The sequence below is a fragment of the Oryx dammah genome, unplaced genomic scaffold, assembly GCF_014754425.2.
Source record: "Oryx dammah isolate SB20612 unplaced genomic scaffold, SCBI_Odam_1.1 HiC_scaffold_21, whole genome shotgun sequence".
In the NCBI taxonomy this organism is placed as follows: Eukaryota; Metazoa; Chordata; class Mammalia; order Artiodactyla; family Bovidae; genus Oryx; species Oryx dammah.
In genome coordinates, this window is record NW_024070205.1 from 41,075,204 (window position 1) to 41,088,621 (window position 13,418).

General features: G+C 36.4%; 1 protein-coding gene across 9 annotated transcripts in view; it reads right to left on the bottom strand.

Moving 5' to 3' along the window:
- The window catches only part of DNM3 (dynamin 3), a 641,139-nt gene that overhangs the window by 450,218 nt on the left and 177,503 nt on the right, over positions 1 to 13,418 (bottom strand). For all 9 annotated transcript variants that reach the window (XM_040263496.1, XM_040263493.1, XM_040263497.1 and 6 more), the window contains exons 3-4: positions 9,326 to 9,475; positions 7,727 to 7,930 (exon numbers count right to left, since the gene is read on the bottom strand). In XM_040263496.1, the coding sequence (XP_040119430.1) occupies positions 7,727 to 7,930; positions 9,326 to 9,475 (354 nt within the window). The remainder of the gene's footprint in view (positions 1 to 7,726; positions 7,931 to 9,325; positions 9,476 to 13,418) is intronic.

Consider the following 13,418-nt stretch of genomic DNA (forward strand, 5'->3'; position numbering starts at 1 on the left):
TAGCCATTTAGACTAAGAGTTGTCTTTACAGACAAATTTACCTGATTTATGTATCATATCAACCTTTTGATGTAAAGTTTATTATCATTGCATGTCATTTGAGAGCTGAAGTAATAAAGCTCAAAAACGTTAAACAGCTTGCCCAAGAATATATAACCAGGAAGTCACAGATCAGTTTCAAAACCCTGTGTTCTTTCATCTATACCATTTAATAAAGCAATTAATTGAAGAGTGATTTGATGAAGTGCAAAGAGCACTAGAGGAAGAGGAAGGGGATATCACAAATGCACTATGGTTGCAAGTATGTTATTCAACACTGCGTACATCTGACAGGCAACTTAGCCAAACACACGCACATCACCTGGACAAATGTCCTCACCCCAAAATAGGACCTCACAATAACCAATCTCAAAGTATTCTGGTGAAACTAAAACCAAAGTATGTAAAAGTACTTTGAAATTTTAAGACTGGGAAAAATATATTAAAACATTATATCATTCTGATGATTAGGAATTTGACCTTTTAAATAGTATAGTCATTCCTCTTGAAGTTTTACTAAAAATCCTCATTTAGTCAGTAAAAACATTTTTCACAAATTACTCAAAAGATAAGCTCAACCTTTGTCCAGCTACAAATTTGTGACATTATACATACACTGGGAGAATAATTCATCATGAAGCTTATTTCAATATAAAACATGTATAACTCTATTCCAGCATTTTAGTAACACTTATTTTGAAAAAAGATTTTACTTTTAAGATCATTATGCAAATAATTTATAATTAACTTATCAATAGAAACTTCCTTCTCAAGTATATATTCAAATATATCCAAATCCTGCCTAATTGAAAATAGCCTATGTCAAATAGGCTTAATTCAGTGCAAAGTGGCTACTGCCTAAAATAGACCATATCTCAGAAAACTATATAATTATGTACCCTGGTAGATAAGATTATAATTCAGATATCTTGAATAAAGAATGATCCTCTACTATCTAAATAGGTCATCCTCTTTAGCTAAGGGCAAAACTTCAGGAAAGGTGTACATGAAGTGATGAGAACAGACTTTCAAGCTAGCCAAATCAAATCTGAAGACTAACAGGGTGACAGATGTCACAATCAGATTACTCTCATCATCTCAACTTGAAGATCTTTTATATGGAAATGTCCTGATTTCCATATAGTGTCCTATAAAGTTACATAGGATTAGGGTAAAGAATATTGGACTAGAATAAGGAATGGTGGAATAGAACCTCTGAAAAGACCATTCCTTCATAAAAGCAACAATAATACAGACAATAGTTGTCAAAGTCAACTTTTTCACAAGTCTCAAAATTAATCAAAGGCTTACAATGAAGTGAGGGGCATTTATTCAACAAAATCTCTGGATCTCAGGAAAAACAGAAAGATTTGTGATGTTTCAACTTTCCCTATTCACATTCCCCTCTCCTTAGCTCTGCAGTAAACTTAAAGACCAAAATCCCACAATTAAAGTGAAAAAAAACTAGCATCCCGAAGCTACTGGAAGGACTAGTATAGGGTTGGAATACATCAGAAGTACCACTTTCAGAGAACTATAATTATTTAACTTGTCTAGTAATTAAAATACTCATTTATAGGGCTTTTCTTTATTTTACCTGGCTCAGAGTTTCCTCAGTAAAAATAGCCTTTTCCCCCAGGAAGCATGTGGAAAACAAGTGGCAATTGTTTAACATAACAGCTGCCTCAGGCAGCAGTAACAGTTGGGGGGGGGGAAAAAAAAAAAGATGATGACCAAAAAACTTTAAAGGAAAATTTGGGGAACAAGATGGCCATTAAGGTCTTTGAATTTTGTATAATCTAGAATCTAGCAGGCCATGCCTGGGGTTATATACATTTTCAGGAAACATCTCAGAAAGCCCTAAACTCTCATTTCTAGCTAACCTTAAGGCTCTACACAAGCAGAAAGTGAAAACTAAGGCACAGCTGTAAACCACCTGCACACTGAAGGCATATTCCAAAATGCACATCAAATTCTTCAGCAAATGCTGGGAGACTTCCTGGCTCTGAGCATTTAAAAAAATCTCTGTCCAATAATTAGTTGACCAATGAGAAAATTGAGTAAAGACTTTAATGACCACAAGCAACAAAAAAATACAGACTTTACAGAATTAGCTCAGGAAAATTACTAAGCAAATAGCAACAACAACCAACAACAAAAACAAACATTGGAGGAGGAGAGGAATCTGATTTTGAGTGGTACCACATTATACTACTTAAAATATTCCATTTTCAACAAAGCATTATAAGATGTATGAAGAAAGTATGCCTCATACTCAGAGAAATATTCAATAGAAACTGTCTCTGAGGAAGTCCAGACATCAACCTTACTAGACAAAGATTTAAAATCAGATATTTAAAATATTTTTTAAGAACTAAAGGAAGTCATATATAAATAACTAAAAAAGTAAGAGAATGATATTTCACCAAATATCAATATAGATACAGAGATTAGTTTTAAAAAATAAAGTCTGGAGGTAGAAATTAAAATAATAGGAATAAAAACATTTCCTAGAAATATTCAACAGCAGATCTGAGCAAGCAGAAAAAAGAACCTTCAGACCAGTCAGTTGAGATTGTTCCTCTCATCTGAGGATTAGATAGAAAAAAAGAAGAAAATAAAGGAGTAAATCAAGTATGCGAACATACATTTAATGGAAATTTCAGAAAGAAAAGAAATGGGAAAAAAGAATAGTTAAGGAAATAATGGCTGAAAATGCCCCAAATTTGATGAAAACTAAACTGCACATTCAAAAAGCTCAACAAACTCCCAGAAAGATAAAAAAGCAAAGAGATTCATACCTATAAACATCATAATCAAACATTCAAAAGACAGAGAGAAAATCTTAAAAGCAACAAGAGAGAAGAAATTCAAAGGATCTTCAATGAGATGAACAGCTGATTTCTCATCAGAAAACTATGGAGGTCAGAAGGCGGTAAGATGGCATGCTAAAAGTGGTGAACTAAAGACCATGAAGTAAGAATTTTCCCTCAAAAATTAAGGAGAAATTAAGAGATTCTAAGACAAATAAAAACCAAAAGAACCCCTCACTAGCAAATTTACCCTACAAGAAATACTAACTGAAGTCTTTCAGGCTGAAATGAAAAGACACTAGACAGCAATACAAATCCACACAAAGGAGGAATACTGGTAGTCCAGTAAAGAGTCTGCATTTTTATTGCAGAGGGCAATAAATAAATAATAAATAAATATATAAATAGTCAATCAATTAAAAAAACTCCACACAAAGAAATAAAGAACATTGGTAAAGGTAACTACAGTTGACTCTCCATATTCACTGTTTCTATACCCAGGATCCAACAAACCATGGATCAAAAATATTCAAAGAAAATTCCATAAAGCTGCCAAAAGCAAAACTTGAATTTGTCACATACCAGCAACTATTTACATAGCAATCATATTGCATTAGGTATTATAAGTAATCAAGAGATGATTTAAAGTATATGGGAGGATGTGTATATTCTACAAGCAAATATCATGCCATTTTAAATGAGGGACTTGATTCAGATATGTATTAGAACCAATTCCCCATGGATATCAAGGGACAAACGTACATAAATAAATGTAAAAGAAAATATAATGTATTTGTGTTTGTCTGTAACTTTTTTCCTAACTGATTTAAAAGAAAACTACAAAAGCAATAATTATATCTGTGTTGATAGGCACATGATGTATAAAGATAAATTGTATAATAATAACAACACAAAGGAGAGGGATGAACTGGAGCTCTATGGAAGCAAAAATTTTGTATACTATTGAAATTAAACTGGTGTTGACCTAAACCAGATTGTTCTAAATTAAGAGGTCAATTGTAATCCCATAGCAATCACTAAGAAAATAACTTTTAAATACTCAAATAAATGACACAGTAATTAAAATAATACTTTAGAAAACACATTTTTAACAAAAAAACAAGGCAATAATAAAGAAATATAATAACAAAAAATATATACTATATACATAAGATAGTAAAACAACAGCCATAAATTCTATCTGTAATTACATGGAAATGGACTAACACTCCAATCAAAAGGAAGATATGGTTGAACAGGCTTTTTAAAAATTGATCCAACTATACACTATTTACAAAACATACATTTTATATTAAAAGACACAAATAGGTTGAAATTGAAGGATGGAAATAGTTATACCAGGCTAACAGGTACCAAAAGAGTTGAAGTGGCTAAAATCAAACAAAATAGAATTTAAGACAAAATTGTTACTAGAGAAAAAAGAGAACATTATATGATGATCAAAAGGTCAATCCATCAAAAAGATATAATGAGTACAAATACACCTAACAACAGAGTCTTAAAATATATAAAGCAAAATTCAACGCACTTGAAGGGAGACAGACAATGTATCAATAATAATGAGAGGCTTCCAAAATCTCATTTTCAATAATAGAAGAACAAGACAGAGGAACAAGAAGGAAACAATATTTGAATGGCACTATAAACCAATAGACCTAGAAAACATCAAGAGAACACTCAACAGCAGAAAAAAAAATACATTCTTCTCAAATACACATGGAACATTCTTCAGGGTAGACCATATGTTAGGTCATAAAATAAGTCTGAATAAATTTAAATGGATAAAAATGAGACAAAGTATGTTCTCTAATCACAGTGGGATGAAATTGGGAAGACAGAGAGGGTAAATAAATGTATCTATTTGTCAACCCCAATATACTATGTCTCTATATCTCATATTCTAAACTCAAGTTGCAGTGAGTCCTACAGCATCTTCTTTTCTCTTTTGATTATTTTACTACAAATATGAACACTATTGCTGTGGGCAAGAATTCATCCTCTTCCTTTGGAGCTTCAGTAATGTCCAGAACCAGCCAAAGCCTCAGGATAGCAGCGCACAAAAGTGGGTCTCTGGTAGAGACCTAATAACCATGCAAACCTGAGGGTTCTCAAGTACAACAATGTTCAGGAGTTTCAGCATTGAAACTAGGATACAAAAACAAATAATAAACCCTGAGGTTAGCAAGGAATTTCTAGCTACTAAGCCAAGTAGTGTACTTAAGAGCCTTCAGGCAATGAATTTGTTCTCTTTAGCCATCACTATGCAAAAGCAGACAAGGAAGTAGAATATCATGGCATTGAATATTTTCTCTATTCCTATAAAATTATCAATGCTCTGCAAAGTTATCTGTCAATTATCTGCAAACTTTAAAAAATCTGTTCTTAGGACTACTGTTTAAAGGATATAAAAAATTGGGGTAAAGATGGGCTATCTTTAAAAGCAGGAGTTAAAAAGAGCCATAAGAAATGAGGTTCATTTGGGATAAATTCATGAATATTCATATGGCAATTTCTAAGCAGTATTTAATAAAAATAAGCTTGTAAAATAAGCCAGGTCTGTAACAGAAAGAGAGGCCTCATTTAACTTTCTGGATATAGATTTGTGGCAGACAGACTGGGGATATCATTTGCACTCCTCCATGAAGCTTCACTACGAACAACGCTAGTGGAGGTGATGGAATTCCAGTTGAGCTATTTCAAATCCTGAAAGATGATGCTGTGAAAATGCTGCACTCAATATGCCAGCAAATTTGAAAAACTCAGCAGTGGCCACAGGACTGGAAAAGGTCAGTTTTCATTCCAATCCCAAAGAAAGGCAATGCCAAAGAAGGCTCAAACTACCGCACAATTGCACTCATCTCACACGGTAGTAAAGTAATGCTCAAAATTCTCCAAGCCAGGCTTCAGCAATACGTGAACCATGAAATTCCAGATGTTCAGGTTGGTTTTAGAAGAGGCAGAGGAACCAGAGATCAAATTGCCAACATCTACTGGATCATCAAAAAAAGCAAGAGAGTTCCAGAAAAACATCTATTTCTGTTTTATCGACTATGCCAAAGCCTCTGACTGTGTGAATCACAATAAGCTGTGAAAGATTCTGAAAGAGATGGGAATACCAGACCACCTGATCTGCCTCTTGAGAAATCTGTATGCAGGTCAGGAAGCAACAGTTAGAACTGGACATGGAACAACAGACTGGTTTCAAATAGGAAAAGGAGTACGTTAAGGTTGTATATTGTTGCCTTGCTTATTTAACTTATATGCAGAGTGCATCATGAGAAACACTGGGCTGAAGGAAGCACAAGCTGGAATCAAGACTGCTGGGAGAAATATCAATAACCTCAGATATGCAGATGAAACCATCCTTATGGCAGAAAGTGAAGAGGAACTAAAAAGCCTCTTGATGAAAGTGAAAGAGGAGAGGGGAAAAGTTGGCTTAAAGCTCAACATTCAGAAAACGAAGATCATGGCATCCAGTCCCATCACTTCATGGCATCCAGTCCCATCACTTCATGGCAAATAAATGGAGAAACAGTGGAAACAGTGGCTGACTTTATTTTTCTGGGCTCCAAAATCACTGCAGAGGGTGACCACAGCCATGAAATTAAAAGACACTTACTCCTTGGAAAGGAAAGTTATGACCAACCTAGACAGCATATTAAAAAGCAGAGATATTACTTTGCCAACAAAGGTCCATCTAGTCAAGGCTACGGTTTTTCCAGTGGTCATGTATGGATGTGAGAGTTGGACTATAAAGAAAGCTGAGCACTGAAGAATTGATGCCTTTGAACTGTGGTGTTGAAGACTCTTGAGAGTCCCTTGGACTGCAAGGAGATCCAACCAGTCCATCCTAAAGGAGATCAGTCCTGGGTGTTCATTGGAAGGACTGATGCTGAAGCTGAAACTCCAATACTTTGGCCACCTGATGCAAAGAGCTGACTTATTTGAAAAGACCCTGATGCTGGGAAAGATTGAGGGCAGGAGGAGAAGGAGATAACAGAGGATGAGATGGTTGGATGGCTTCACTGACTCGATGGACATGGGTTTGGGTGGACTCTAGGAGTTGGTGATGGATAGGGAGGCCTGGCGTGCTGCGGTTCATGGGGTTGCAAAGAGTCAGACACGACTAAGCAACTGAACTGAACTGAACTGATGGAGTTTCAGCTGAAGTAAGTGTGGACTTCTCAAGGATATGACTGTGCTGCACTCTCTAGACTCCAATGATGGAAGTGCTAACTCTGTTCCATCAGATAACCTGATCTTGTCTCTTCAGGACAAGAAGGTTTATGAGACAGGGGTTTAGTATCATTTTTATAACTAGATACCAGCCCCAATCCATATTCTGGCTCTCCCAAGCCACTAATGCTGAAGAAGGAGTCCCAGTGATGTTCCTCATCTAGCCACCTGGAACTTCCACCTGCTTTGTTTCAAGCTCCAGTCTCAGGGATATAGGTTTAGACTATATTCCCCAGTTATTTTTCTTTCAGCATCTTAAATACAAAAGAGCTAACAACATTAATAATGTCTAATGTAAAGGTCTTCCTAAAGGAATCAATGGTAAAGAATTCTCCTGCAAAGCAGATGTGAATTCAATCCTTGGGTCACGAAGATCCCCTAGAGAAGGAAATGGCAACCCACTCCAGTATTCTTGCCTGGAGAATCCCATGGACAGATGAGCCTGGCAGGCTACAGTACATGGGGTTGCAAAAGAGTTGGACACAACTTAGCAACTAAATAACAACAATTTAACTGATAATGAAATCAAGTCACGAGATTTTGTATTATCCTGAAATATACCCAAACTCTTGACATTTGAAACCAATTCCCTTTCATCTAATGGGCCACACACTCACCTTGAGGGTCAACTTCTTTTGCTAGCTTCAGCGCATCTGAGTTTGCAAGGTCGGTGTTGGCTGGGGTAACAGCCAGAATCAGACAGTTCTCCCGTGTGATGAACTGCATAATCATTTCTCTGATCTGGTACTCAATATCTGGAGGCTGATCTCCCACGGGCACTTTAGTAATTCCGGGTAGGTCAATCAGGGTTAGATTTAACACTGTGGAAAGGGGGAAAAGAAGTCTTACATGTACCATCAACACTGAAAGATATCAACAAGGCAGAATCATGTTTTCATAGAAATGAAACAAGCTGAGCTTTATATAATGTGTATCTAAAGAGTTCCAACTCATGTGCATAGAATAAAACAGGATAGAATTCAAACTGGCCTTGCAAATTTTCTCTATTTTTATGATACGATTGTGCTAGGCCAAATGATCATTTTAACACAATTTAAGAAGCACTGATTTGCATACCTAATAGCTTTCTCAGAGAGCTGCCATGTTTGTAACTAGGGGCCTATAATTCAAACACAGAACAATAAGCAAATATACTGTCTGTCTTGTGCTTCCCTTCAAATGGTGTAAAAATTCTCAGAGTAAGGTTTGTACGTCCTTTTAAAAGCATTATGCGTTATTTACAAAGTGTTAGCCACTTAGCCTGGGCTTCCAAGGTAGCTGAGTGGTAAGGAACATGCCTGCCAATGCAGGAGACATGGGTTAGACCCCTGGGTGGGCAAGATTCCCTGGAGAAGGAAATGGCAACTCACTCCAGTATTCTTGTCTAAAAAAATCTCATGGACAGAGGAGTCCGGTGGGCTACAGTCTTATGGGGTCATAAAGGGTCAGACTCAACTTAGTGACTAAACAAGAGCAACAAGCCACTTAGCTTATTGGAAAGCAGTTAGTCATGAAGTTAGTGTGCAGCCTCTACAGCCAGACTCATGGAGCACCATTTTGGAAACCCAGGAAACTATTAAGTCAGTGACTCCAGCCCTGACCTGGCTATCGTTCTCTCTATACGCAAAAGCTCCAAGTCTCTCTACACACTTGGCTCCAAGTTCTCTTGGGAAGTCATAATTGAGCATTTCATGGTCCAATTTAAAAGCAACAGAGCTGAGGAGAAGATTAGAGATGAAAATCTGTCCCAACAAAATCTTAGTCATTCTGGAGGCTATTTATTCTGTATTACCCACCAAGAATTGGTTATCTAATTTATAAGTTTTTGCTGACAGTCTGGAGACAAAAAATCATAGTTGATTCACTCAACCATAGAACCAAGCACCTCTAAGATTTTTGCAAAAGCTGAAGCTACTAAAAATGGAAGTTTTCATGCATTCTTCTTTGGAATTCTAAAAGTTTAAAATATATATAAAGAAAACTTTGTAAAATAATGTACTCAATTCTCTTTTACAAATTATCTCCTTCTGACTCCCATAAATAATTCTATGAGCTGTTTGGGTTACATCATTTACTGAAGTACCTAAGCACAATCTTAGACACCAAGATTTTTTGAAAGAAAAAAAAAGCCATTTTACATAAATAATGTATGTTAATTAACATACACAGTAAAAATTCTTGAGGACAAGAATTTGGAATTTTGTTATTTTACTTACCATGTGGGGAATAGACTCGTAAATTAATGGGTATGGAGGAAATGCCTTTATTCATTCCAGTTACTCGATCTGTTTCAGCTTCAATCTCATGGCGAACTTCATCAAAATCTGTAAATTTTTTTCCTTTACAGTGTAGAAATTCAGCATATTCTATAAAAGACAAATTAATACAATCTAAAATTCAGGTATTTTTGCAGTAATTATAAAGGAAACGATGCTTCTTTAATTACAAGTCAAAGTATCCAATATTGCCTCTTCAGCCATCATAATGAGAGAACATGGAGGTAACTAAAAAGCACAGTTAACACTTGAGAAATGTCAAACATAGTACAAATGCTAAGGGTGCAAAATTGCTAATTTTCAGATTAGCAATTAAGTATTATAAGCAGTCTTTAAACTGCAAAGCCTATTAAATAAAGATAATTTTGGCCCTCCAAATGATATAACAAATAACAGCAACCAATTGTCAAAGAAATTAGAGCTGGAATATACAAAAAGCCTACTTACTAATCATATTAACATGTCCTTTCTGAATATCACCACTTTATCCTGATGGATGCTAAACCTGGAATATTAGGTCCATGAATCAAGGTAAATTGGACATAGTAAAGAGGAGGTAGCAACAGTGAACACTGACATCTTAGGAATCAGTGAAATAAAATGGATGGAAATTGGCGAATTTAATTCAGATTACCATTATATTTACTACTGTGGGAAAGAATCCCTTAGGAGAAATGCAACAGCCCTTATAGTCAACAAAAGAGTCCAAAGTGCAGTACCTGGGTGCAGTCTCAAAAACAACAGTATGATCTTGGTTTGTTTTCAAGGCAAATCATTCAACATCACAGCAATCCAAGTCTACGCCCCAACCGCTAATGCTGAAGAAGCTGACGTCAATCTTATGAAGATCTCCTACAAGACCTTCTAGAACCAGCACCAAAAAAGAAAGAAGATGTCCTTTTCATCACAAGGGATTGGAATGCAAAAGTAGGAAGTCAAGAGATACCTAGAGTAAAAGGCAAAATTGGCCTTGGAGTATAAGATGAAGCAGGGCAAAGGCTAACAGAATTTTGTCCAGAAAACATACTGGTCCTAGCAAACACCCTCTCCAACAACACACAAGACAACTCTTCACATGGACATTGCCAGATGGTCAATACCAAAATCAGATTGATTATGTTCCTTGCAGCCAAAGACAGAGAAGTTCTATACAGTCAGCAAAAACAAGACCTGGAACTGACTGTGGCTCTAATCATGTACTCCTTATTGCAAAGTTCAGGCTTAATTTGAAGAAAATGGTGAAAACTACTAGGCCATTCAGGTATGACCTAAATCAAATCTCTTATGATTATACAGTGGAGGTGACAAAAAGATTCAAGGGATTAGATCTGGTAGACAGAATGCCTGAAGAACTATGGACAAAGATTCATAACACTGTAAAGGAGGTGGTGACCAAAACCCATCCCCAAGAAAAAGAAATGCAAGGAGGCAAAATGATTGTCTGAGGAGGCCTCAGAAATGGCTGAGAAGAAAAGTGAAAGACAAGAGAGAATCGGAAAGATATACCCAAATGAATGCAGAATAGCAAGGAGAGATAAGGAAGCCTTCCTAAGTGAATAATGTTAAAAAGAAAAGAAAACAATAGATTGGGAAAGACTAGAGATCTCTTCAAGAAAGTTGGGAGCTATCAAGGGAATATTTCATGCTGGGATAGGGATGATAAAGGAAAGAAACAGTAAGGACCTAACAGAAGCAGAAGAGACTAAGAAGAGGTGGCAAGAAGTTCTTCTATATAGAACTATACAGAAGAATATACAAGAAGGGTCTTAATTACCTGGAAAACCATAATGGTGTGGTCACTCACCTAGAGCCAGACATCTTAGACTATGAAATCAAGTGGATCTTAGGAAACATTACTACAAACAAAGCTAGTAGAGGTGATGGAATTCCAGCTGAGCTATTTCAAATGCTAAAAGATGATGCTGTGAAAGTGCTGCACTCAATATGTTAGCAAATTTGGAAAACTCAGCAGTGGCCACAGGATCAGAAAAGGTCAGTTTTCATTCCAATCCCAAAGAAGGGCAATGCCAAAGAATGTTCAAACTACTGTACAATTGCACTCATTTGACATGCTAGCAAAGTAATGCTCAAAATCCTTCAACCTAGGCTTCAGCAGCATGTGAAGTGAAAACTTTCAGATGTACAAGCTGGATTTAGAAAAGGCAGAGGAACCAGAGATCAAATTGGCAACATTTGCTGGATCACAGAGAAAGCAAGGAAATTCCAGAAAAACATATACTTCTGCTTCATTGACTATGCTAAAGCCTTTGTGTAAATCACAACTGGAAAATTCTTAAAGACATGGGAATACCAGACCCCCTTACCTGTTTCCTGAGAAATCTGTATGCAGGTCAAGAAGCAACAGTTAGAATTTCCCTGAAACAACTGACGGGTTCAAAATTGGGAATGGAGTACATCAAGGCTGTGTATTGTCACCCTGCTTATTTAACTTCTATGCAGAGTACATCATGCGAAATGACGGCTAGATGACTCACAAACTGTAATCAAGATTGCTGGAAGAAGTATCAACAACCTAAGACATGCAGATGATACCACTCCAATGACAGAAAGTGAAGAGAAACTAAAGAGCCTCTTGGTAAGGGTGAAAGAAGAGAGTGAAAAAGCTGGATTAAAACTCAACATTCAAAAAATGAAGATCATGGCATCCGGTTCCATTACATCATGGCAAATAGATGGGGGAAAAGTGGAAACAGTGATATATTTTATATTCTTGGGCTCCAAAATCACTGCAGATGGTGACTGCAGGCATGAAATTAAAAGATGCCTGCTCTTTGGAAGAAAAGCTATGACAAACCTAGAGATTCTAGGATATTAAAAAGCAGAGACATCACTTTTCCAACAAAGATTCTTATAGTCCAAGCTATTCTTTTTCCAGAAGTCATGTACAGATGTGAGACTTGAACCACAAAGAAGGCTGAGCACCAAAGAATTGATCCTTTCGAATTGTGGTGCTGGAGAAGACTCTTGAGAGTCCTTTGGACTGCAAGCAGATCAAACCAGTCAATCCTAAAGGAAATCAACCCTGAGTATTCACTGGAAGGACAGATGCTTAGGCTAAAGCTCCAATACTTTGGCCACCTGATGCAAAGAGCTGACTCATTGGGAAAGACTGAGGACAGAACAAAAAGGTAGTGACCAAGGATGAGATGGTTGGATGGCATCACCGACTCAATGATGTGAGTTTGAGCAAACTCAAGGAGATAGTGAAGGACAAGGAATCCTGGAGTGCTGCAGTCCATGGCGTCACAAAGAGTCAGACTTGACTTAGTGACCGAGCAACAACAACATATGCTAAATTATGTAAATACAGCTTCGGAAAGCAGGAAGATTTAGAAACAATGTTTGTTTTACCCTTTAAAAGGAAATAATATATGGAATATTTTAGCTTTAAAATATACTATTCAAAATACCACATCCATTTCTGCAATTAAATATTTAAAAATTTCTTGATATTTTTCTCAAGAAAAAAGACAATATTACAAAGAAACTATTTCTCTGCAATCTAAAAAAAAAAAAAAAATCAGTATCTGTAGGCAGAAGGAAAAACTCTAAAATAACCATATAAGAGAAAATTGGTTGTTTTTTAAAATTTCAGTAGCATCTTAAAACTATTGTACTGTCCCTTTCTCTATCTGCTTCCAAAGATATGGAGTAAGTGATAAGCAACACAACTCAGAAAAAAGGGAACTGATACTAGTAGACCTAAAAATGTTATAATAGTACAAGGTAACAAGTCTTAACAAAGAGTTTAATTTCTCTAACAGCCAGCTGAAAAAAATGTTCCACCAAATGTAGACTAAGGCTAAAGTATCTTGGGCCCAGATATCTTGGGCTCAGCTGAGACAGTTATTGGTAGTCTTTCCACCATTACCACCATAAATATTTAACCTTCACCCACTACATTGCAAGGCCAATAGGGAGACAACTACAAGATGTGGTTTATGCCTGAATAGTGAAAGTATACACAACAATTAAGCTTCAGAAGGCTTCAGAAGTCTACCTGAAGAGATCA